This window comes from Aquarana catesbeiana, linkage group LG01 (assembly GCF_042186555.1).
Source record: "Aquarana catesbeiana isolate 2022-GZ linkage group LG01, ASM4218655v1, whole genome shotgun sequence".
NCBI lineage: Eukaryota > Metazoa > Chordata > Amphibia > Anura > Ranidae > Aquarana > Aquarana catesbeiana.
Window position 1 is genome coordinate 168,485,351 of NC_133324.1, and position 27,568 is coordinate 168,512,918.

The 27,568-nt window shown below is 40.3% G+C and overlaps 1 protein-coding gene across 1 annotated transcript in view; it reads left to right on the forward strand.

Moving 5' to 3' along the window:
* Positions 1–27,568, forward strand: part of RHOBTB3 (Rho related BTB domain containing 3) — an 80,051-nt gene that overhangs the window by 40,359 nt on the left and 12,124 nt on the right. The window contains exons 7-10 of the mRNA XM_073624531.1: positions 6,234–6,346; positions 13,329–13,446; positions 18,853–19,026; positions 22,878–23,044. Of these exons, the coding sequence (XP_073480632.1) occupies positions 6,234–6,346; positions 13,329–13,446; positions 18,853–19,026; positions 22,878–23,044 (572 nt within the window). The remainder of the gene's footprint in view (positions 1–6,233; positions 6,347–13,328; positions 13,447–18,852; positions 19,027–22,877; positions 23,045–27,568) is intronic.

Genomic DNA, 27,568 nt, shown 5'->3' on the forward strand with positions numbered 1-27,568 from the left:
AGGGGATCATGCTCTGCTTCAGTATGTCACAGTACATGTTGGCATTCATGGTTCCCTCAATGAACTGTAGCTCCCCAGTGCCGGCAGCACTCATGCAGCCCCAGACCATGACACTCCCACCACCATGCTTGACTGCAGGCAAGACACACTTGTCTTTGTACTCCTCACCTGGTTGTCACCACACGCTTGACACCTTCTGAATCAAATAAGTTCATCTTAGTCTCATCAGACCACAGGACATGGTTCCAGTAATCCATGTCCTTAGTCTGCTTGTCTTCAGCAGAATGGTTTAGAAGAGGCTTCCTTCTGGGATGACAGCTGTAGAGTGCGGTGTATGGTCTGAGCACTGACAGGCTGACCCCCCCACCCCTTCAACCTCTGCAGCAATGCTGGTAGCACTCATACGTCTATTTCCCAAAGACAATCTCTGTATATGACACTGAGCATGTGCACTCAACTTCTTTGGTCGACCATGGCGAGGCCCATTCTGAGTGGAACCTGTCCTGTTAAACCGCTGTATGGTCTTGGTCACCATGCTGCAGCTCAGTTTCAGGGTCTTGGCAATCTTCTTATAGCCTAGGCCATCTTTATGTAGAGCAAACATTTTTTTTTTCAGATCCTCAGAGAGTTCTTTGCCATCAGGTGCCATGTTGAACTTTCAGTGAACAGTATGAGAGAATGAGAGCAATAACACCAAATTTAACACACCTGCTCCCCATTCACACCTGAGACCTTGTAACACTAACACGTCACATCACACCTGGGAGGGAAAATGGCTAATTGGGCCCAATTTGGACATTTTTACTTAGAGGTGTACTCACTTTTGTTGCCAGTGGTTTAGACATTAATGATTGTGTGTTGAGTTATTTTGAGGGGACAGCAAATTGATACTGTTATACAAGTTATACACTCACTACTTTAAATTGTAGCAAAGTGTAATTTCTTCAGTGTTGTCACATGAATATAATAAAATACTATGGGGGTTATTTACGAAAGGCAAATCCACTTTGCACTGCAAGTGCAAACTACAAGTGCAAAGTGCACTTGAAATTGCACTGAAAGTGCACTTGGAAGTGCAGTCGCTGAAAATCTGAGGGGTAGATCTGAAATGAGGGGAACCTCTGCTGACTTTATTATCCAATCATGTGCAAGCTAAAGTGCTGTTTTTTATTTTCCTTGCATGTCCCCGTTGGATCTACAGCGACTGCACTTCCAAGTGCACTTTCAGTGCAATTTCAAGTGCACTTTGCACTTGTAGTTTGCACTTGTAGTGCAAAGTGGATTTCATTTTCGTAAATAACCCCTTATGTATTCATATTTTCACTACAATAATACATAATAGCTGTTGCAGGTATTTTTTCATTTCTTGAAATCTATTGACATGGTTCAGTGGTCTAAAGTATACCACTATACAGGTATGGATTCTGTTATCAGACACCTGTATTTAGATTATACTGTATGTGATTAAAGAGGACCTTTTAGTGTGCCAATAGTAGCAGTCATTATTGGAACATACAATAGTTTCCTTTCACACCTTGCCAGCCCTCTCTTTCCAATGAATCCTGTATCTGACTATGGGAATTTATATTTAAAAAAAAATAAGAGAGGCTTATGCCCTGTACACACGGTCGGATTTTCTGACGGAAAAAGTGCGATCGGATTGTGTTGTCGGAAATTCCGATCGTGTGTGAGTTCCATCGGACTTTTTCCGTCAGACTTTCCGACATACAAAGTTTGAGAGCAGGCTATAAAAATTTTCCGACAACAAAATCCGATCAGTTAAATTCCGATCGTGTGTACACAAATCCGACGCACAAAGTGCCACGCATGCTCAGAAGAGATGAAAGCTATTGGCTACTGCCCCGTTTATAGTCCCAACGTACGTGTTCTACGTCACCGCATTCAGAACGATCGGATTTTCCGACAACTTTGTGCAACCGTGTGTGTGCAAAACAAGTTTGAGCCAAAAAATGTATGGATTTGTTGTCGGAATGTCCGATCAATGTCCGATCGTGTGTACAGGGCATTAGTGTTATACTTTTGAAGGAGAACACTATTTAAATTGTAGAGTCAGTTTAGACTGGTGCCCTCTGAGTAGGCTTAGAGCTGAACTCTTGTAACAAAAAACTTTAAATATATATAAAACATATCAATTAAAATATATTCCTCAAAAAACACACAAGATATAAATCTACGTTGTGTGCACCAAATACTTTTGGAAACCCAGATATTAAAATAGCAGTGACATCATCACTGTGCTGCCCAATGCCTTTGCAGAGAGCAGAGCTATGGGAGAGGCCCTGCAGGCCCTGCCATCTACAGGCCACATGCAGAAAAGTGAAGACAAGACCAGTCACCCTGCACAAGGAAAGGGAGCAGCAGTGATTAGTCTTTATAGCGATGACTGCCTCCTGCACAGAGGCAAAGTTGCATTTCATTTTACTGCAAAAATCTGGAGATTCAAAAAAAAATACACATGCCTCTTGTACTGTAGTTAGACAATATTTGCTTTTCCTGGAAGCTAACCTTAAACACTGAAGATGCATCTAATTTTTTTATACCTGCTCCGATAGTTAGCTTTAAAAAAAAAACACATGACATAGTTTATCAAGAAACTCTAGTTCTGCATGCTTACATGTCATTATTATTTTATTGTGTATTGCGAGCAAGCAAGACCAGAGAGAGGTAATAACAGCCATGCCACATGCAAATAGCATTTATAGTAAATAAGCCTGGGGTCACATTTACACTGGGATAATATAATTCAGCATTAAGTTTTGTATATCAAAAAAAAGTTCTTCTTTAAAGTGAAACTTCACTTCTGTTGAGAAAAGGACACTTTTTGGGTGGGTAAAGAACATTGTTGCAGATTCCTACATGTTTCTGTTTTGAAGAAATTGCTGTTTGTTTCATCGTGTCCTTCATGATTAATTCCTGAATGGGAGGGTCTGCCTTCATTATAATCAACTGTTGTCCTTTTAGCATTCTGAGAAAGCTGTATCATGTGCCCCTTTAGTAAGGAGTGTCTCACCTAAAATGAACTATAGCTGTACTAGCTATAAAATTACTAAACCATGATCTCCTTTCATAAGGTGTCTGACCTTACCTTATGAACAGTTTCACAAATATGCTTTGATTTGACACATATTTCTGCTTTCAGTTTAACTGTGCCTATGTGGCCTGGTTGGGGTGCCATCCATTTTGAATGGCACCACAATGCACTAAACTAGTGGATACTGGACACACCAGGGTATCAATGCTCATTGTCATGGTTTCAGATCTGTAGTGGGGCGTTGGTAGCTCAAATTAATGGGCTGCATTAACACAATGTGTGTTAATGCATGGTGTGTTTAGGAAAATCCTCTTTACTGTACCCGTTTCTGAAAGACAGTTTTTAGACAGGCCGATTCTAGGACATGATAATGCTAAGGCCTGGTGAAGGTCACATAGAGTAGGTCACGTTGCGTGAGTCTACAACTCTCTGCATGGATGTCATTGTATATTGGGAAGCTCTGGTGTTGGGATAAGCTGCCACATTATAGTGTCTATTGTCATAATGGCCACTGTCTTTAGCTTTAGTCGTTTTATAACTAGCACAGGTTAGCTGAATTTCAAATTTCCATAGCAGTAAGAAACCATGTCACCTGAATATTAACAAATCAACTTTTCAACTTTTGACCCTGATCCTTAGTAAGGTCAAGCGTACTTTATGTCATATGGAATGGTCTAGATGTACGCACATGTGGATTGGCACCGTGGGACCGTTAACACATGATATGTTTAATGTCTTTGTTTTTAGATCGTGTGCTTGAGAATTGAAGACCATATACGTGGAATTTGAGTGTCGGACATTTATACATGCACCGACCGTTATATGCCTTAACACAATCGATCGGGTTTTTCCGATAAAATATGAGTATCCATTATAGTACTCATTTTGTCTTTGCTTGGAACTTCTTCACACACATTTTTGTGTAGCCAGGATCTCTTATTACACATATTTTTCAGTCCACCCGGTATTCATTATCATTATATACTTTTTAAATATGCATGTTTAATTCGTTTACCATATCCTCACAAGTGTATCTTTTTCTGCAAATATTGTAAGTGAAGTTAAATCGGTATCGGTATTTTTACACCATATGGACATGCATTTAACATTTAAACACTTCACGATAGATATACATGCACCGTACACATGATAATTTATTTCGGGTCCACCTTCCCTGAAAAATCCTCTCTTTACAATTTCTCTCCTTTGGGTAGAAGTTATCTATAACTTATATAAATACATATATATGTACACTCTGGACACGATAGTTTTTCACACACATCCCTCCACATAATGTCTTTCACTTTACTTTTTACTTTTTTTTGCGATCCCACGGAACTAGTCCATATGGCTCACATAAAGACAAGAAGAGGGGGCAGGAAGCATAAATACCACAAACAACGCACGCTATACGCTGCGGGAGAAGACAAAGAAGTGAAGCATAGTGTGATCAATCTGTCCAAAAAACAACTGAGCACAGAAGAGGTTAGCCTTTTGGCAAAGGGTTTGAACTTCTGTCCCAGCAGACATTTCAATCTTTTTGAAACAATTTTGGACATTAATAAATTTTCAAGGACTTTAACTCTCAGAAAACATTTTTTTGATTGTCCATCGAACGAGTCTAATGGGTCTGTAGACAGCTGCAATACAGGTGAGTTTTCGCCTTCACCTATGTCATTTATTGATAACTGTGCTTTGCAGGACTTGACCGATTTGGCGCATGAATCAGATCCGTTCCCTCTGGATCCCACCGATGTACATATCGAGGTCTCTAAGGGTAGATCAGATTTTTATCCGGTGGCTGCCAGAGGGAAGGATCTAGATTTATTTCAAAAAATGGTGGAAGGAGATCTAGTGCACCTGGCTCGCAGCTGTAACAAAAGGAGGTTGACACAAGACAATCTGACCACCAAGAAGAGACAAGCTCTTAAAAATCTCTCCACAGATGATCAGATTGTCATCAGGAATGCAGATAAAGGGGGTATGGTAGCAGTCTTAGATGCAGAAGTTTACAAAAGAGAGGCTTTGCACCAACTATCTGATACACACACATATCAGAGGCTGTCTTCTAACCCCACAGTCCCTTTTAAGAAAACACTCTCAACCCTTATAGATAGATTCACTCCTAAAAAGAAAGAGTCCCTTATTCCAGAATGCCCTATAACACCAGTGTTCCATCATTTACCAAAAATCCATAAGGGGCTGGATCCCCTTACAGGACAACCTATAGTGGTGGGTATAGGCTCTTTAAATGAGCATTTAGGGGAATGGATAGATTCCCATCTACAACCCCTAACAACCAGCCTCCCTGGTTATATAAAAGACACTAATGACCTGTTGAACAAACTTCAAGACATTAAATGGGAGGACAATTTTAGACGGATTAGCTGTGATGTCACCAGCTTATATTCTAGCATCCCACACCATCTGGGGATCCAGGCGGTTTCTTATTTTCTCAGAAAACAGGCAGGTTCTCTTTGGTTCTTCAGGAATTCATTGTACAGGCTCTAGAGTATCTTTTAACACACAATTTTTTTATGTTTGACGGGGACTATTACCTCCAAAGGTGCGGGGCCTCTATGGGAGCGAAATTTTCGCCCTCACTGGCCAATCTTTATATGGGCTGGTGGGAGAGGTCCCGCATCTTTGGACCGGATAGTCCCCGCCGCAAAGACACAGTTTTTTTCTGTCGTTTCATAGACGACCTGCTGTTTATCACATCAGATGGAGAGGCAGATCTAAGCATCTGGCATGCATATTTCAACGATAATTCGCTTAACTTAAAGTTTACAGGCAATCTGCAAGCCACATCTATCGATTTTCTCGATGTTAAACTAGTGGGGGCTGAAGGCATAATTCAATCCAGCCTGTACAGAAAACCTCTTAGTGGTAACACTTTACTCAGGGCGGATTCTGCACATCCTAGCCACACAATTAGAGGGATACCATATGGCCAGTTCCTGAGATTGAAACGTCTATGTAGCTCCCCAAAAGTCTTTGAATCTGAGGCCAATGCTATGGCACTCAGATTCAGAGCTCGAGGCTACAAAGAAGCATTAATAGATAAGGCACTTGACACAGTGAAATCCATCCCAAGATCCTCACTGTCACTGTCTGAATATTAACAAATCAACTTTTCAAACTGATTTGCAGTATCTTCAACTCTATTTTCTTAATAAAGGTGCATCTAAGTGGGAACTGCTGGAACAACAGATTAAAGAAAAACTGAAAAATGGAGAAAAAGTCGAACATGTCTGTCACCTAGTACAATGTGTGCTTAAGAAACCTAGCCTGGTATGTATTATCTGATCATTTCAATGGCTTCCTCTTTTCATTAAGATTGAGATGGCACCAAAAAGACCTGGAAGAAATTAAAAAAAAAAATGTTCTTCTAGAAATGCTTCTCTTTTATATTCCGATTTTTATCTTGCTCAGTGTCTGGATAAGAAATCGCTAGTTTTTACTATTTCATTAGGGTACTCTCTTGTACAGCAACAGTGTATCATGAAGGAAAGGATGCACATAAAACTTTGTAGAAAATAAATACATTGCTCCTGCTAAAAAAGATTGTAAGCCCTCTTTAAGTATATACAATGGGTATAACTGGTGATATAATGTATATCATTTTTTATTTCCTAATTGCAGCAATTCACAAAAGACATGTATAGGTCCTCATTCAGCCTTAATTGGCAGAATCCTGCATAGGCGAAGGAAAAACTGTGCATGCATTTAACTTTTGTAGAAAAAAATGGCTATACAATATGTCCTCATTCTGCCCTCATTGTAATCTAAAAGGAAGATGTGGAAAAAGCATTGTAAGAGGACACTTCTTGTCCTCCAAAGAGGCATGGGACTATTCCACACACACACCTGGCTGTACTTAGAAATCCTAAAAATTATATTCTTTTTGTGTAGGTTTCACACATTTTGGTAATTATTTACATTTGCTACAACCTTTAAAGACACCCCATCACCAACTTAAAGTGACATGAAACTGTATCAATCTTATCCCTAATCCGTCTTCTCCGTAATCTACTCTTCGTGATTTTGTTTCTTACTGTGGTCTTTTGGCTCCTTCTTTGTCCCCCTTGCATGCCATAGCCCTATACTTTTCTATGCGTGTCAAATTGCTGTCTATACTGACCCAGGATCTCCACCCCTCCCTTCACCTCCCTACATAAACTTTTATGGAGCTGCAAGGAAAGTAGGGGAAAAGAATATCATAGAGTCAGACCCTGAGTCTGCTGGGGCTGCTAACTCAGGTACAGTATCTGCTTCCCAGCTCTGACCCCAGCTTCTTCCCGGCAGCAGCACAACATAAAGGGGGTGCACTGTGATATAGGGGAGGGACTATTGACATCTGATGTAAGGGAGGGTGGGGTGTTCTAGACACCTAGTTTTACAGATACAACCGTCCCTTTGAGGGCAAACATAATGCTGATGCATCCCAAGATCAAATTGAGTTTGGCACCCCTGATCTAGAGCACTTGACACTAAGGACAGATCTTTTTTGTAACACTCCTCTCTGCTCTGTACAACAAAAGGATTTCAGTAATAATTCTGAAATTAAATGAATACATTCATTTGTTTAGGAATGCATTCAGCTCTTTTTTAAAACAAAATCTACTGAGCTTGCCAGGACTAATTCTTGAGGCAGTTTTTACTGTGAAGAAGTCTTTTCGTTTTTAGAGGTTACATTTTTTTCCCTCCAGACATAAAGGGTGTGTAATGACCTTAAAGTAGTTCTAAAGACTGCAGGTTTTTTACCTTTGCATTCTATGCATGAAGGTAAAAAACCTTCTGTGTGCAGCACCCTCCCAGCCTCCCCTTTAACTTACCTGAGCCCCAATCTCGATCCAGTGATGTGCAGGAGAGCAGCGGCTCTCCTGGTTCTTTTACCTTCCTCATTGGCTCAGACACAGCAGCTAGAGCCATTGGCTCCCCCCACTTTCAATCACAGTCAGTGAGGAGGGGGCAGGGCTGAGCCATGCTCTGTGTGTCTTAAGGACACACAGAAGGGTGCTGGGGGTAAACACGCATTAGTGCCCCTGTAGCAACGACTTGCTGTGGGGGCACTGTGCAGGGGGGAGGAGCAGAAGTGCCGGCGGGGTACCTGAGAAGAGAAGGATCAGTGCAAAACCATTATGCAAATCCAAGTATTTGGCAAAAGCTCTCACTTTTTAACAAATGAAACCACCAAGCTCCTCATTCACTCCCTTGTTATCCCCTACCTTGACTATTGCAACTCCCTTCTCATTGGCCTACTTCTCCATAGGCTATCCCCTGTTCAGTCTATCATGAATGCTGCTGTCAGACTCATACACCTTACTAACCACTCGGTGTCTGTGAAAGCCTCTCCAATCCCTACACTGGCTCCCTATCACCCAGCGAATTAAATTCAAAATACTAACCACAAAATACAAAGCCATTCATAACTCTGCCCCGAGCTACATCACCAATCTTGTCTCCAAATATCACCCAAACCATCCTCTCTGCTCCTCTCCAGACCACGTAGTCTCAAGCTTCCTCATTTCCTCCTCCCATGCTCATCTCCAGGATTATTCCAACGCTTCTCCCATCCTCTGGAGCTCTCTACCTCAACCTGTCTAGCTAGCTCCTACTATAGCTGCCTTCAGGCAATCCCTGGAAACTCATCTCTTCAGGGAAGCCTATCACACCTCCAACTAATCTTTTACCACTTCCATCAGCTCATTTCCCACAGTTACAACCTTTTGTACCACCTGCCCCTCCCTATTCGATTGTAAGCTCTTCTGAGCAGGGCCCTTTTAATCCTCTTGTACTTTATTGTATTGTAACTGAATTGTCTCCCTTTTATATTGTAAAGCGCTGCGTAAACTGTTGGCGCTATATAAATCCTATATAATAATAATAACTTGTGACATTTGGAACAGGTAATTTTTAGCTGTCCTATTAAACCCCATGTTGTCCAGCTGTCACTTCACTTACCTGCTTGCCGACTGGTCCATAGCCGAATGACAGCTACAGTGCAGTCGGATAACTCTGGGAGGGCGTACAATGACGTTCTCCCAGATTCGCGGTCCCATGCGCCTCCCAGGGCCCGCACCTGGTAATGTCCCTGACTGTCAGGTCTTCCAGACCCAGCACGTCACGGATCGGGGTAAAGGGCCAATGACAGCAGCCCTTTACCACGTGATCACCTCGCCCAATGACGGAGTGATCAGATGTCAACAAACTGGAGCATGTCTGATTCAGCTCCTCCCCTCTCCTCACACCGATCGGTACAGTGTGTGAGGAGAGGAGGGAGGCGGTGCAGCAGCGATGTGGGCTGGATCTGAAATGCCCACACCGCTGATCTATGGCCATCCATGGCTCATCCATCAATCCTCATTCATGCTCATCCATGGCTCATTAATGCTCATCCATGGTTCATTCATGTTCATCCATGGCTCATTCATGCTTATCCATGGCTCATCTGTGCCACATCAGTGATTGTCCGTGGCACATCAGTGATTATGCGTGCCACTACAGTACTCATCCATGCCACATCAGTGATCATCCGTGCCACATCCATGCCACCTCAGGTTCTCATCTGTGCCATATCCATGCCACATCAGTTCTCATCTGTGCCACATCCATGCCACATCAGTTCTCATCCGTGCCACATCCATGCCACATCCATGCCACAGCAGTACTCATCCGTGCCACATCAGTTCTCATCTGTGCCACATCCATTCCACTACAGTGCCCATCAGTGCCACTACAGTGCCTCACAAAAGTGTAATATGTAGTCAAATTAGATTTGAAATGTATGTCCCTAGAACACCTGATGGTGCTCCCTGCATGTTGGGCCTCTGTATGTGGCCAGGCTCTGTAAAAGTCCCACACATGTAGTATCGCCATACTCGGGACAAGTAGCAGAATATATTTCGGGGTGTCATTTTTGCTATGTACATGCTATGTGTTAGAAATAGCTTATAAATTGACAACTTTGTGTAAAAAAAAATGAGTTTTCATTTTCTTTCCACATTTTCCAAAAACTTGTGGAAAAAAAATCACATGTTCAAAAGACTCATAATGCCTCATAGAATATATGTTGGGGTGTTTACTTTTCAAAATGGGGTCATTTTTTGGGTGTTTCCACTGTCCTGGTGCTCCAGGGCCTTCAAATTTTAAGAGGTAATCAAGAAATGATATCTGTAATTTATGCTCCTAGAACGTCTGATTGTGCTCCCTGCATGTTGGGCCTCTGTATGTGGACAGGCTCTGTAAAAGTCTCACATATGTGGTATCACCATACTCAAGAGAAGTAGCTGAATGTATTTTGGGGTGTAGTTGCAAGTTCACATATGCTGTGTGTGAGAAATAACTTGTTATTATGACAATTTTGTGAAAAAATAAAAATAAAAGAAAAAAAAATCTTAATTTTTGCAAAGAATTGTGGGAACAAATGACAACTTCAAAAAACTCACAATGCCTCTTACTAAATACCTTGGAATGTCTATTTTGCAAAAAGGGGTAATTTGGGGGGTATTTGTACTTGAGGCCTCAAGAAATGAGATAGGCCATCAGTACATCAGGTGTGATCAGGTGAGATCAATTTTCAGTGATTGGCACCATAGTTTGTAGACTCTATAACTTTCACAAGGACTAAAATAAAATACACAGATTTGGGTTACTTTAACCAAAGATATGTAGCAGTATAAATTTTGGCCAAAATTTATGAAGAAAAATTACTAATTTGCAACACTTTATAACCGAAACAAAGAAAAATACATTTTTTACAAACTTTTCAGTTTTTTTTCATTTATAGCACAAAAAATAAAAAAAACTCAGTGGTGATTAAATACCACCAAAAGAAAGCTTTGTGTGGAAAAAAAAGGGTACAGTATCCCATGACCGAGTAATTGTCATTCAAAATGTGAGAGCACTGAAAGCTGAAAATTGGCTTGGTCAGGAAGGGGGTTTAAGTGCCCAGTGGGCAAGTGGTTAATATCAGTTATTAAAATATTGTCAATTAAAATTGTTAATCTGTCACTGCACTTAAAATTGTCAAGATACATATAACCACATTTAGAATTTGAGGTTTAGGATAAAAAAAAAATGCATTTTCATACATTTGTTTTGTTTATGGCTTTGAATGTAAATATGATTACATTGTTTTCGTTTGATTCTCTTTAATATTAGCTTTAGATACAGTATACCCTAATTGAATTCTAAAAATATATATATTTTTTTAATTAATGTTGTTGTTGTTGTTGTTGTTGTTGTTATTATTATTACCTGCCTTATTTCTTGAAACTTGAATTATGTTTATTTAACATTTAGGCTTCATGCACACTAAAGCTAAAAACTGCTTTAGAAATGCTGGACTAAAAACACTAATATTCTAGCATTTTTTTGTCAGCGTTTAGCCTCATGTATAAGCTACGTTATTAGCATTAGCGTTAAGGAGCCAGTGAATAGCTGGTTGTTAAGGAGTGGGTTGGGAAGCTGGCCGTCTCGTCCTTAACAACAGATGAGTCTTGTGACAGCTGAATGTAAAAAAACATTGCTGGCAATTAAAATTTTTTTTTTAAAGGGGAACCCTATGCCAACATTTTTTTTTTAAACGCCGTGGGGTCCCCCCAATCCATGCCAGACCCTTAGATCTGGTATGGAGTTTGAGGGGAACCCCCATGTCAAAATTTAAAAAAAATGGAGTGGGCCCCCCCAAAATCCATACTAGACTCTTATCCGAGCATGAAGCCGAGTAGGCCAGGGAACGGGGGAAAAGCAAGCGCTTCCCCCCTCCTGAACCATACCAGGCCACATTCCCTCAACATTAGGAGGCTGCTTTGGGGCAGGGGGGCTCCCCCCAATGCACCTTGTTTCCATGTTAATGAGGACAAGGGCCTCTTCCCCACAACCCTGGCCGGTGGTTGTGGGGTTCTGCAGGCAGGGGGCTTATCAGAATCTGGAAGCCCCCTTTAACAAGGGGGCCCCCCAGATCCCAACCCCCATGTGAAGGAGTAGGGGTACCCCTAGTAGTACCCCTACTCATTCATTAAAAAAAAGACTGTTTTAGACAAGTTCTTTATTAAAAAAAAAATGAAAAACATGCCCCCCCCCCTCGGTGTAGAACTATTGTCAATCACGACATCCGCCGCCACTGCCGACCCGAAAAAACAAAACAAAACCTCAGCTCCTGGCATCTGACAGCTCCACGGTCTGACAGTTCTTAAGCAACTAAGGGGCGCCCCCCCCATGACGTCATGTCACCGAGTCCTCCCTGACCCTTAGTTATTCAAGAGCTGTCAGATGGTGGAGCTGTCAGACAGCCTTCTTATGGAGCGGAGTTTTATTTTTATTTTTTTTTCGGGTGGGCGGTGGCAGTGGGTGTTGTGATTGAGGATGTATCTACACCGGGGGACAAAAAAAAACTCTGCTAAATGCTGGGAACCAGCTTTAAGAGAGTTTAGGAGCTGTCAGCACTTTTTCTGCCAAAACGCTGCTGCTCCAGAAGGCGCTGGCAGAGGGGTTTTTTTCTGCCACTAAACTCTCCTGGCAAAAAATGCTGCTAAAAGCCTAGGTGTGCATTAACACATAGGATAACATGCAGGGGAGTTTAGAGGCAGTTTAAAAAAAAAAAAAATTCTGACACCCAAAACGGCAGTGTGCATGAGGCCTTAACAGACAGATTTTTTTTATAACTGCTGAGAAACTTGATTGATATCTGGAAACAGTAGATCTTGATCTAGTGAATGAAGAAATGCCTGCAGATCTTTACTAGACATTCACTTTACATTATCACTCAGCAATTCTACATTTGATCCTAAAGATGGCATTAAGTTGATGCAGTTGTAACTCTCCTATTTAGGCTCCTTCTGTGTTTATGACTTGTGATGGCATAGATGGACAGCTGGACATTAACTTTAACCCATTGGCTAACGCCATCCATATACTAAAATCACCTAGATTCTGCATTGGCCAGCAGAACAACAGTCATGCATGTTAGAATGCACTATGCATTGATTTTGGTTAAATCACATCCACAAAAAAAAAGCAAAAGTTTTGTAAGACAAAGATTGTATAGCTATAGTAAAGAAAGATATGAATCCTCAATTTTAAAACCTTACAAACCAAAAAAACAAACCTGAAAACAAATAAATTGACCCCAACCCATATATTGTTTCCCTATGGGTAATATTTTTCTTTTTTTTTTTTTTTTGTTAAGTTATAACTACATTTATATTTATCTCTGAGTGGCCACCACTCTACAGAGTTATGAAAAGGGTACTATATTCCTTTTTTATAGGTAAGAACTTTAACAGATGAATCTTTTCTACACTGTAAGAATCCACTTCAGATGTGTGAGTCTCTTGGACAGTTTTTTAACAATCCATTATTGGCGGATGTGATCTTCCAAGTACAAGGTACTGTGCAACTTCTGTGTAGCACCATGTGCAGTATATTCCATGTTTATTCTATTGAAGTCATGTTGGCCATAAATATTCTTCTCTGCAGTGGGAATTGTCGGTTTCCTTGTGGTATTTAAATATTAGAAAGATATATGTTCTTGCAAAGGAACACTGGTCTGATTAAATTCATATGCATTAGGTAACACCCCTAAAGGGCAATGGAGATAAGCTTTTCCTGGCACAACCCAGGGCATGCAATCTTTCCCAGAACATTGCAAGCCTCAGTGCTGAGGTTTTGATAAGGAAGAGTGTAACTACAGCCAAAGTAGACCATGCAGCTACTATGGATATACAATGATTTAAGTAGACAGTAATTGCATCGGGATAAAATTATTCTTAAACAACTTGGTAACCTTTATATAAGTACTATAAAAACAAATAATATTCAGAAGTATATAGTATAGTACCACCTGAAGAATTGCTTTTGGGATAGTTTGGTTTTGCTAGGGAGCCTATTGCACTATGAGTAAGCATCCATTGATGTGAAACGCGTTAGCTGCTTTTTGTCCTATATATCCACTTTGATGTGATCTGCAACATTTTAATGAAATAAAGGTGCTTTTTCTCACGGCAGTGTGGCCATCCGGAGCTCTTTGATTCATTATCTACCTATTGCACTTACCATGTTTCCCCGAAAGTAAGACCTACCCTGAAAATAAGACCTACCCTGATTTTTCCAGGAGGGCTGCAATATAAGCCCTACCCCAAAAATAAGCCCTAGTGTATGTGTTTCTTTTTTAACTCCTCCTCTTCCCCTTCCTGTCAGCTGTCAGCGGGGGATCTTGCCCCCCCCTGCAATGTTCAGATCGCGGCGGGCTATTGAAGCGCCAAGGGGTGCTCAGCTAATCTCCTTTTCTCCTGCTTGTCAGTGGGGGATCTTGGCCCACATCCCTCTGCAATGCTGGATCGCGGCGGGCTATGGAAGCGCCAAGGGGCGCTCAGCTGATCTTCTCTTCTACTGCCTGTCAGCGGGGGATCTCGGCCCCCCTCCCTCTGCAATGCTCTGATCATGGAAGAGAGCTCCAGCAGGCTGTGGAAGCACCGAGCGGTGCTGTAAGAAGCTATGTGACACAATTGGTTACAGAAACACACACCTTTTTCATTATATTCTACTGTATTAGAGAGGATTCTTGCAGTTTACAACCACTTTTACTTCACTTCACACTGGGGATTCCTGCCAGGCACGGAGGGAGTGGGGGCAAGAAGACAGCACATTAAATGACAAGCCCTACACCAAAATTAAGCTCTACTGTGTTTTTGGTTGCCAAAATGAATATAAGACCCAGGCTTATTTTCCGGGAAACACGGTAGTTACAGGTAGTTACACATCTTAAATCACCTCAGCAGATAGTAGGTAGAGTGATTCTGTAGATGCATAGGAAGGTCTACATTTACTTCACAGTTACTCCCTATCTCTCTGTTTCTGTTTCACAATCTGTTCTTTGTATCACCAGTGATGATAAAGTACAATGTAAAACAAGGAGGGGCACTCTATATCAATGTAAAACAGACAGTAGTAAGATGATCTAATTCAGTACTACATGCATCCTGATAATTTTTTTTTTTCATAAATATTTTGTATTCATTTTAAGAATAGAAATTATAACAATGTACACAATAAATAACAGTATATAGGAATAAAGTAACAGTTAACAGTTAAAAGGAGAGAGAAAAAAAAAGGAGGGGGGGTGGAATGGGAAGAAAATATCAGAATGAGAAAAATTGATCAGCATATGTACAAGCGTTTTTAAGAGTACATCACAGGTGTAAAATTTTGAGGTAAGCAGGATGTAACCCAGGGAGACCATATTTTCTCAAATTTGTGTAAATCATCACAAAGAATAGCAGTAAGTTTTTTGATAGAAATATACCAATTCATTTTATTTTTAACTGATGAGGAATTCAGTGTAGAAGACCACCAAGCTTTTGACAAAGTTTGTTTGGTAGCAGTGAATAAGAATGTTAAGAGGCAGAATTGAATATTTGTGACATTTTTTGGTTTGAGATTAAAGCAGAGTTCCACCCAAAAGTGGAACTTCCTCTCGTTGTGCTCCTTCCCCCCCCCCTCCGGTGCCACATTTGGCACCTTTTGGGGGGAGGGGGGACAGGATACCGCACGTATTTGCGTCATTGCTCAGGCTCCCTCCTCCTTCCCCAGCCCCTGGGCCAGTAGGAGAGAGGAGTGGAGTGGAGCCTCGCACATGCGCAGTAGGGTTCCTGGCATGAAGCCGTAAGGCTACACTGCCGGGTTCCCTTACTCACAATGGAAGCGGCATGCACCCGAAAGCTGATGGAAACACATCGCTGACATCGCTGGACTCCAGGACAGGTAAGTGTTCGATTATTAAAAGTCAGCAGCTGCAGTATGTGCAACTGCTGGCTTTTAATTTTTGCAGCAGTGGGCGGACCTCTGATAAGTAAGGCTTCTAGTGGGTTCTTGGAAAGCTGTTTTCCAAACATGGTAAAAATTATTTAGTATATGTTAGTACAAAATTGCTTTATTCTAGGACAATCCCACCATATATGTAAGAGGATACCAGTGCTCAAGCAACCCCCTAAAGCTGTTGGTTTAAATTTTGCTAAGCGTTGGGGAACGAAATATGATCTCATGAGCAATTTAGCTATACTGCTGCTGTGTTGGTAGAACAGTGGGACGTAGTGTACCAAATTTCAACCCAATGTTTTTCTGCTATAGGTTCACCAAGATCGCTTTCCATTTAGTCATGTATGAATGAGATAGAGGTGTCTGTTTTTCAAGCATAGATGAATATATCATTGAGAGAAGCCCTTTAGTAGTAGGCTCATGTTTACAGAAAGAGTGAGGATATTTAGACTTGAAGATGATCCTATAGTTTGGATTAGGAAATGTTTAATTTGAAGGTACCTAGAAATTTCTTGAGGTAAGTTGTGTGTTTGTTTCATGGAGGAAAAACTCAATACTCCAGTGGAAGATATCAGATCATATACTTTATAAATATTTTTAGAAGTCCACCATTTGAATTGGAGGGGTTCATAGAATCCTGGCAGAAACATTGGTTTACATATAACTGGTAATAGTGGAACATAAGAGGACATTAGGTTTCCTCTAAATTTGTATGCATCCCATATTGATAAGGAATGTTTGACAATGGGGGTTATCAATAGACTTCCGAAATTTTTTAGGAATCCAAAGAATAGTATCAACGGATATAGGGTCCAGCTGGGAGGCCTCTATGGAAATCCAGAGAGGAGGATCTGAATAGTTATGGTAACCTGTAAGTTGGGCAACTTGAGCTGCTGAGTAATAAGCAGAATTATTTGGAACAGCCAGACCTCCATTATTTTTCTGGAAAAGAGTTTCTCTATTTATTCAAGGTTTATGGTTTTGCCGTATAAAGGAAAATATCATGTTTTGAATTGATTGTAGAATATGGGAAGAAATTTTAATAGGAAGCACTCTAAATAAGTAAAGTAATTTAGGTAAAAAAAAAAAAACATTTTGATTGACGATATGCGTCCCAACTTGCATCCTACTGATTCTAATGCATTTTTATGAACAGGGCTTTTGTAAACAGGACTTCACATATAAAAATATATAAATATGGGGTAACCACTGATGCTGAAGGCATCAGAGGAATTAAGTGGATGGTCATGGACCCATTTTCTTTAGACAAGTTGGCTAAGCTGGTGAACAAAATATAAATAAGTCCACTTGTTAAAGTGCATCTAAACCCAAAAACAAAAATGTAATATATTGCAGTTTGTTATGATGGATGTGGTGGCTTCATTCGTTTTCTTGTACGCATATACTGTAAGCACATCCTGATTGTGTCAGATTTTGAACTAGTTTGGATGCCATAAACATTATCCATCTCATCTAGTTACTGGAAATATAGAGGAGACCATGCCATTCACCAATATTTTGAAGTTATATAAAATTTTGAGCCATTGTAAAGCCTAACTTTAGCTAAAATCAAAAACATTAATATCAGCACAAAGGGCATCAACTACAATTTGTATAATATGCATCCCTAGTGATGATTCTTCTTCTAGGAGAAATTGTCCTCCGTCCTTGCCCCCTTCCCCCAATTTATGTAATCTTCTGGTGCTGCAGGGGTTATTACAACTAAAGGGCTGTCAGGAGCTCTCATGAAGAGAGCTTGATCATGTCCGCCCTTCCCTGCCTGATCCGCACTTTATAGAAGCTGTATTACAGCTTCAATGAATGACACAGGATCTATGAATGGAGAAAGTGAAGCTATATCAGTCATCTTAAAAAAGATCAATAATAGGTTCAGTTGTATTATTCAACACCACAGTCTGGGAAAATGCGTAGAGAATAAAGCAAAAGCAAAAACAGGATTTTTTAGGTGTTGAATCCTTCTCACAGAATAAACATACAACCACATGAATAAATAAAAGCAATCATTTTATTATATCATCATGTTAAAAACGAATTGTGGTACAATCCCCTTAAAAGCCATACACAATGGTAAAAACAGCAGCCACATCTTCACAGCCCTCCAGAAATACACCCCCCATATACTGTAGATAGATACATTTAGACACTATATGGAGATACCAATAAAGAATGGAATCTTTTGTTTGTGAATGCACTAATATACTGTGCAGGGAGGACAAAAATAATGGAATATAATAGAGTACACGCACATGTATCAAGAAGGGGTGCAACTACCCATGTGTTTGTAAGTTTATTCTGTGAGAAGGATTCAACTCCTAAAAAAATGCAGTTACTGCTTTTGCTTTATTCTCTATTAATTATCTTACCAACCCCCAGCCAGAGATCCCATGTCATTCAAGGGATGGAAGAAGATTTCTTCTAAAAGTAGAAAAATCAGCACAAGGGACACATCATACTAACTGTAAGTTATGTCCCTTGTGCTGATTTTTTTATGTTTTTGATCTTAGCGAAATTTAGGCTTCAAGGACATGTTGGCAAACTCGCAAAGCCCACCCACTCCACGCATTTGAGGAAGTCCATTGAAATAGGTTGCAAAGTGGGTGGGCTTTGTGATGTTAGGTACAACCAGGAAGTTCAGGCACATTCTCCCTTGGTGGAGAATAATGGCAGTTTTGCATGTTGTTATTCAAGAGCCGAAGAGCTGTTATAGCACCACCAAATGGGAGTGCTTCTTTTACAGTTTAAAATAAAGGATTTTTTCAGGCTTATGCTATGTGGTTCATGCTCTTGATATTCTAACTGTAAAATTAAAAGAGCCATCATGATCATGCTTCAGGTATAAAGACACAGGTACCAGTAAACATCATCATGTGTATGAGGTAGAGTGTATAGTATTCTAGGATAATAGTATGATTTATATGAACATTTAAACAATAACCTGTATTTATCTTTTATGTTAGACTCAAAGATCCCAGCACATCGAGCAGTGCTGGTGGCTCGCTGTGATGTCATGTCTGCCATGTTCAGTGGAAGTTACTCTGAAGCAAATCAAGTTGTTATTCCTATTCACGACATGTCCAAAGACACGTTCCTTGCTTTTCTGGAGTATATTTACAAAGATTCATATTGCCCTGGTAAGCTACATTTAATCCTTTTATCTCCAGTGGGTTAGATTTGCAAAAAAGTGAAAGTGTTGTCTATAGCAAGATCTAATTCCCATTTGTTTCTTTTTCATATTTCAGGTTAAAAAATCCATGTTTAGCATGCCCATCAGTCTTTAATAAACAGAGGTCCCGGGATATTAGGTTCATATTGCACAGCAACAACTTGCACCTGACATTGTGTAGGATGGTGCAGCTCACTGTATTGCTTTTTTCCTCTCTTTCCTGTAATCAGGAAGTGATTGCTGGGGCAGGAGAGAAGAGCAGGTAGCGCAACAGCACAGCGCCACCTACTGCCTGTTCCAGATGGTGAACGTCAATCCTTCTTCACAGGGAACCTACAAGCTTCCTCCTTCCCTCTGCTCAGCTATGCAGCTTCTCCAGGCTCAGTCTCCCTCTGGAGAGTGTCTTTATAGACACTTATCAGAGAGAAGCAGTCCGATTGTGCAGATTTGTGCCTGCTCAGACCAAAAAAATAGGGGAAAAATGATAGTTTACCAAGCCTTTTGAAGTCTTTTTTAAAATCTTGTTACATAAACATGTAGATGCATAGCTCCCAACCGTCCCTGATTTTGAGGGACTGTCCCTGATTTGGAGCAATGTCCCTCTGTCCCTTATTCCTCCTCATTTGTCCCTCATTTTGGTCTGATCTATATATTTGTATATAAAATGCACTTTTTATCTATCAAGTGTTTTCCAGCACTAAACCTTTCATCTGATTTCTAAATTGCTGTATTTGTAAATTCCAAAAGCCAATATAAAGGAATAGTAGTGGTAAAAAAAAAAAAGCACTTGTGGGTTTAAAGCGGAGTTCCAGTCCCCCAATTCGATTTTTTTTTAAGACTCCACTCTAACTTGATTCACTCTATATGCAATCTTTAGATAGTGCTATTCATGTTATGTTTGAATTTAATAAAAGTATCTGGATCTCGGAAGCTGACAGGGTCCATCTCCACTGTGGGCATCTGAAGCCCTCTTCTATCTATTTCCGGGAATCGGTGCAGCTAGCTACCCAGCATGCACCTCCCAATCTCGCGTCTGTGCAGTAATGCCACCGCGCAGTGCTCCTTCCTCCTGAGTCCTAACACGTTGCCATAGCGGTGCCGGCAGACGTTCCCGTCAATCATCGCGAGATTTCGTCACTAGGCGATTCGCAAGGACTCCTAGAATGCATGACGCCGCTATCCCAGGAGCCCTTGCGAATCGCCTAGTGATGCAGTTGCCTAGGCGGGGACTGCCGGAAGTGCAGGAGAAAGAAGATAAAGGTATTTTCTTTAAAAAAAAAAAAAGAATTTCTATTGCGAAAAGGATGCTCACAGGGGATACCATAGAGAGGAAGTGTATAAAATGGGTGGAACTCTGCTTTAACCAATCTTGTTTTTTTGTACAATTCTCCTTTTAAGGGGGTGTGGCAAGGGGTGTGTCCTATGTCTGCATACTGTTTCTGATTAGAGCCTCTCATTCCCATCTCAAAAAGTTAGGAGGTATGTGGATGTAATCTATATATGGCAACCCTATCAAGGATTACTATTTTTTTTACTTTTTTTATGTATATTATGCAAAAGGAAGAGTTATTTGCAAATCACATATGCAGGCTCTGCGTGTTGCTCAGTAGTACTGCCCAGTGACTGTACTGAACTGCTCCTCTCTCATTATACAAGTCTAGAGCTGGCAATAGAGGGGGATATCTCCTAGGGGAAATACCTGCAAATCAAGCCCAGTGACAGTGGTACAATGTAGTGCTTTGTTCTTCTATATAGAATAGTGAGGAACTGGTGGCACAGTCACAGGGATGTCTCAATGTACAATATTGAGCACCCCTGACTACCTTAATATAAGAATCCCAAAGGTCAGAAAATGTCTATTTACAGGAAGCACATTAGGTTTTACTTGACCTAATGTGCCTGGCTTGTGAGTTTAAACAAACAGTTATTAAAATAAACCTGTCAGCAACTTCAGTCTGCATTGCAGAGCCAGTGAACATTGGTGCATCTCTAGGTATGAAGCACATGTGCATGCTCCTCCTGCCCTCCCACAAAGCCAGTGCTCAGTGTTGGGCAGCAGGCCTGAGCGCTTTCAGAGGGGAGAAGGAGACATGGATAGCTGAATGTTTAGCCCATCAGCCTTTAATAAACAGAGGTCCCTGTGGGGACCTCTGTTTGTCAGGTTCATATTGCATGGTGACAACTCACACCCAGCATTGTGCAAGACTGTGCAGCTCAGAGCTTGAAAGACTGGTCAGCAGGCCCGAGCACTTTCAGAGGGAAGAAGGAGGCATGCATGGCCAAGTGCAGGTACCAATCAATTTGGGTGTTTGCAAGAGCTGCAATAAAGATTAGGAATGTTAAAAAGAGTTGGCAAGATAGAGTACACAGTGTGGGGTTGCACTTTAAAGCATATCTAAAATCAAGAACAAAAATTTAGAGTTAAAATCCAACCTGGATGGCAACCATACTGCCCTTCATAGATACACTGGAGGTAGCTGCTTATGGATAAGATGTATGTGGCAGGTGAAAATAAATAGAAAAAAAACCTTAAAAAAGAAAACTAGAACACACAGGCCGAATGTTGGGTGACATCGGCCAATTCAATAAAAACCAACCGACATTCAGCCTGTGCGTATGGCAGCCGGTCTGACAGCAGCTGGCCGGCTTCTGTCGGACATGCATGCTGGAAGACCAGCAGCCGACCAGCCACTGGCTGAGAGTGCTGATCGGAATGTTCTGGGGGTGAGGGGGGGGCGTTGGGGGAGAGATGTGTAGTGGATCACTTTTCAGAGAGTGATACAGGAGTGGTTGATACTGTTGCCTCCTGAATACCTTTTATTTATTTATTTACAGCTGAATGGGGTTTTTGAATGCAAATCGTGTGCCACAACCACATACCTATCATTTGGCTCAGGTTGTGGCGTGGCCCCATTCACTTGAATGGACCCCATTGGCAGTGGTGCTGCTCATCGGGGATATGATCTTTGTTGCAGCATATGTACAATTTTATCTGGCTTCAGTGTTATTTTCAGTGGTCAGGGGGAGGTAACACCGTGGCTCTACAGCCTATTTTTACTGCCCCCTGACCGCAAGTGTAAACAAGCCCTAGTGCAGCCACAATATCTAATGACTGGTAAGCTGCAGTATACTGTATTTTTGTTTTTGAAAAAAAACTAGTTTGTGTCCAGCTATACATATAACCACTAGAGGGAGCATTTACAAATCTGCATATACATAAATAGATGTATACACTGTATGGGTGTGTATGTCAGTCTGTATATAGAACAACAAGCAAGTAACACTGAACGTTTTGTCAAAAATTATGCTTGAATAAATGTTGAAATTATTTTTTAAAAAGTACTTACTGAAAACATACTACTGTCTAGTTTGTCTTGCAGCTGTATAGTTGCAAACAACCACCATCCAATTATAAAGGAAAACTTAAGCATAATGGGTTATACAGCTTTCATTATAACAAAAAGGCATGCATTTCTTGTGAATGTTTGCTATTTATAAATTTAATATGGACAACCCAGTTATGGTCCAAGGAGTTAAAAATGTAAAAAGTTCTTCAAAAGTTCATATTATTATTTTGAAAGTTGCCATTTTTTCTAGACTAGCTCAGATAATTTTGTTTAAATCTGAAAAAAATAGAGCTGCATATGTTAATAACATCATGTTAGCCAACATCAATATATGCGGACCCTGTGTACGGTATTATTGTTTCTATGATGGGGTCATGTTTCACCAAGTAATGGCTCACACATTTGATGTACAAGTTATGTCCTATTTCTGGTATAATGTGCTGATGATCTCTCATTCTACATCCTTTATCAGCCAGCATTCTACAAGCCATGTCCCTGATGATTTGCTCTGAGATGTACCAGGTGTCTCGATTACAACATGCATGTGAACATTTTATCATCACTCAGCTTCAGAGCATGCCAAGCAGGGAACTGTCATCGTCAAGCCTAAGTGTGGTCAGTCTGCTGAAAAAAGCCAAGGTATTGTCTGATACTTCCTGCCCGTAATTCTGTATATGACAAGCCAGGTATAATAAATCTATTTCATTAAGAGGGTCTCAATGCAACTTATTTTTATTATTTATTACAGGCATTTATATAGCGCCAAAAATAATGCAGTGCTTTAATACAAATTGGGGGTTATTTACTAAAGGCAAATCCATTTTTCACTACAAGTGCACTTGGAAGTAAAGTCGCTGTAGATCCAAGGGGGACATGTAAGGGAAATAAAAAAACAGCATTTTAGCTTGCACATGATTGGATAAAATCAGCAGAGCTTCCCCTCAGATCTACAGTGATCTACAGCAACTGCACTTCCAAGTGCACTTCCAAGTGCAAAGTAGATTTGCCTTTAATAAATCAACCCCATTGCATATTCACATCAGTAGCTCACAATCTAAGGTCATTTAACTCACAATCATACATACACATACTAGGGCCAATTTTGAGTGGAGCAAATTCAGATGTCTTTGGCGTATGGAAGGAAACCGACTATCTCTGGTGTTATAGCATCAGTAAAAGTCTAGTTTTTATACTGTGTCCTCATTGTGAAAACTCCCTGAAATTTGTGTGGACACAGAGTCTAAATTCAGATATTCCAGATCTGTCCAAATCAATTATATAAATGAGAAATAAAATTACAATCTTGCACTTTGAAACCTTTTGGCTGCACTGTTATTTGACACAGGAAACCATTAAGATGTATGACAACATTTTCCAAGAAACTGGGTATACCTAAGAAAAGAAAGGATTAGAATTTAGAATTTACAATAGCTCCTTGATGTTCCACTGCCACCATGGCTATGATTTTTTAATTTTTTTTTACTTTTTTTATGGCAAGTCCCTGCTGTAGTTCTCATTATTTTTTGAGGGTATGTGTATGTCTTGTATGTTTAAATCATTGCTAGATTTGATATTTAGTAAAGGTTACATTTTGGTATGTTTGGGTACAATTTTCAGACTGTATGCATCTCATTAGTGTTTTTTTTTCCATAGCTATCCCTTGTTCTAGTTTTTCTTTTTGGACTAAATTTTAAATTGCATAATACATTACTATAGTAAAAAAAAAAAAAAAAAATTCTACCTCCTATTTTTGTTAGGTGCAACATTCCCAATTTTACGTTGTTCAAAATTTTTAATTTCAGCTGTAATACTATTTCTGTAGTGGAGGTGCACAGAGGTTTACTGTGATCTCTGTCATTCTATACAGCTAAATATTTGTTTAACCCTATGAAATGGGTTGAATATGTTCCTATGTATGTTAAACTATAATATTCCAACCATAATCCCCATGTAGAAAAATAATTATATGCATATTCTTATCAGAAATGGGTTTAATATGTTCCTATGTATGTTTAACTATAATATTCCACCCATAATCTCCATGTAGAAAAATAATTGTATGCATATTCTTATCAGAAATGGGTTTAATATGTTCTATGTATGTTTAACTATAATATTCCACCCATAATCTCCATGTAGAAAAATAATTATATGCATATTCTTATCAGAAATGGGTTAAATGTGTTCATTGTCAGGTGTTAACATGATATTCCTCCCATAAACCCCATGAGAAATAATAATTCTACCCATATTCCCATCAAAAACAGTTCAAATGTAATTTTTCCATTACTTCTGTATAATTTACAATGATTCTGTTGCACATCTCCATATATATATCAGCAAGTGAACAGTTAAACATTAGCAACTGCTTCTTGCAACATTGTATCAAGCACTGCAGGAAAGAATAACATATTTTGAGAAACAACAGAGTCATTACCATACAGAATATATGTGTATAAAGTACACTGACATCTAGTGAGAGTTCTCAGTATTGCAGCCAATAATCCAATCATCCCATCATCCCAATATGCAGTTTAGTACGTCCCTTTTTATAGACAGAGTTGACTAGTTCTTATTTACAGATTTGTATTATTTCACTGTTGATTCTGCAATTGTATGCATGGAAACATTTCTTCAACATTTTAGTATATATTCAGGCACATTTATGATTACAATTTGCAACTTTTTTCCCACTTCATATAGAACTTTGGCCTGATCTAAGGCGTGTTTTAGCCTGGTGCATTGATACTTTCAAGCACAAAGCAGTTAATAAACCAAGAGCTGATAGAATATTTGTCTGAAAGGAAACCTAGGAGCTCTGATTTGCTAAAGTGTGCAATGAAGTGAACCTGTTCACTTTTTACACCCAATAATGTGTAGATGAATAAAAATGACTACATAGCAACAAGAAAAAGACCTCCCATATAATGAACTCTTCCCATATCTACAGATAAAACACTTCTTACAAACCACACCTTTCACACGGGTGTTCCGTTTTTCTTCATCTGTTCAGTCAGGTTTCTTTTTTTGTTAGAAAATCGGATGAAAAACGGATCCGGACTAAAGTTTTTACATCCATTTTCTAACAAATATCGAATTTTTGTAACGATTAGAATTTGAATCGGTCGATCAATTTTCAAATTCTATTTGAAGAATAGCTGGTTGCTAAGGAGTGGTCTGCCAAGCCAGCCGCCGCATCCTTAACAACCGATGAGTCATCAGCTGTCAGCGGGTACCCCGCTGACAGCTGAATGTAAAAAACTATTGCCTGGCAATAAAAACATTGCGGGGAAAAAAAAGCGTGCCCCCCCCCCCCCCAATCTATACCAGGCCATTTGTTATTTAAGAACTGTCATCCACTTGCTCATAGAAATACTTGGATAAATGAAACGCCAGTGTGAAAGGGGTTTAAAATGCGATACCTAAGGGACCCAGGATGCTTACACCCTTTGAATCCAAATGCTCCTCAGACCCACATGCACTTGGATTGATCTACTTTCTTTACTCACAACTTATGGCATCCTTATATCAATGGCCTTCCACCTACATTGAAAAATGGTCATCAGATCTTGACATAGAATTGGATGCCTAAGACTGGACCCAAATTTGAGATACCACCAAATCATGCTCTACCAATGCTCTGGCAGTTGAGTGTAACTATTAAGTCTTAGATGGCATCTCGTCTCTTTTATAAAGTGGCTCACTACAATCCAGGAAGCTTTTCGAAACTGTGGACAGATTGGCTCATTCTTTCACATTTGGTGGTCATGCCCTGATTCCCTATTTAGCGGATGATCTCGGAACTCTCCAACTCTATCCCATTCCCAAACCAATATGCACTGTTAAACCTTAAAGTGGTTGTTAAGCCACTACAATAAAAACATCCCATCCTCTCTGTAAATTAACATTATGTGCCCCTGTGTCTGTGTTATATAAAACAGCTGCCGATTTGTACCTATATCAGAGAGTATCCTGATGCTCATGTGACTACTCGGCTCTCTCCTCTGCCCGGCTATAGCAGGTGGAGCCAAGCACTCCCGCTGCAGCAGCCAGGGAGGACAGAGGAGAGAGAGTTGAGGAGTCACGTGAGAGCCAGGAGACGATCTGATATAGGTACAGATTGGCAGCTTTTTTAACACAGACACAGGGGCACATAATGTTATGTTAAGGAGGGGATGGGATCTTTTCATGGTAGTTATGATAGCAGCAGGAGAAGAGGGGGCAGGCACTGACACACAGCAGACAGGCAGGGAGGGAGGGGGGAGAGGATGACAGAGAAAGACAGAGGAGGGCTGTGGATGACGGAGGCATGTAAACAGACCACGGTGTCAGGGCTCAGCAGCCATGCTAAACCGTGGTCAGTTTACAGGGGGGAGAGTATAGCCAGGCAGGATCGGCCAGGTATTTTAGGTGATAGAAAAGGGCCCAATTACACAGCACAAGCACTGTGCTGTATTCATGCTTTCAGGGAACAGGATTTTTTTTTTTTTTTAGGGTAACAAACATATTAAGCCACTGGAAATAAACAAACATACTTTTAAACTGCTGCTGCACATTTTCAGAGCAGCAAAACAGACAATTGCAAAAGCATGGCAATCACGTTCCCCATCCTTGGGTGACACCAAGTCTACAATCAACAATGTCTCTTGCATGAGAAGATCCAAGCGCACCTCATAGACTTAAAAGGTTAAAGGTTAAAAGGTCTCAAGCTATCCTGAGACTATGGACCTCTCATTACCTTCCAGCGGGCTTTAAGACCTCCTGTCTCTTTGTGACAGCAGATCTGTACAATTTCAGTCAATTTTAAGTCAATTTTAACCATCAAATAGTTTCCTCTTAGTTAATGTGAAATACCTGTTCTGTTTGTTGCACGTAGTGTGTGCACACTACGCATATGGCCCCAATAGTAGGTGGGTGTGCATTTCTAATGAAAGGGTACTCCTGGAAGGGACTACAATTTTTTATTGTAACTTAGCAACCATGCTTTTTTTTCTTTCTTTTTTTTTTTTCTGCGCTGGTACAAAAACCTAAACAGAAAAAAACAGTATGTGAACAAAAAATGTGCATGTGCAAACACACTAAAAAGTGCACTTAAGGGTGTGCTTTTAGTCCACCCCCTGAAGGAGTAGGACCTCTATGCTGATCCACCAGGGAGCAAGGCTC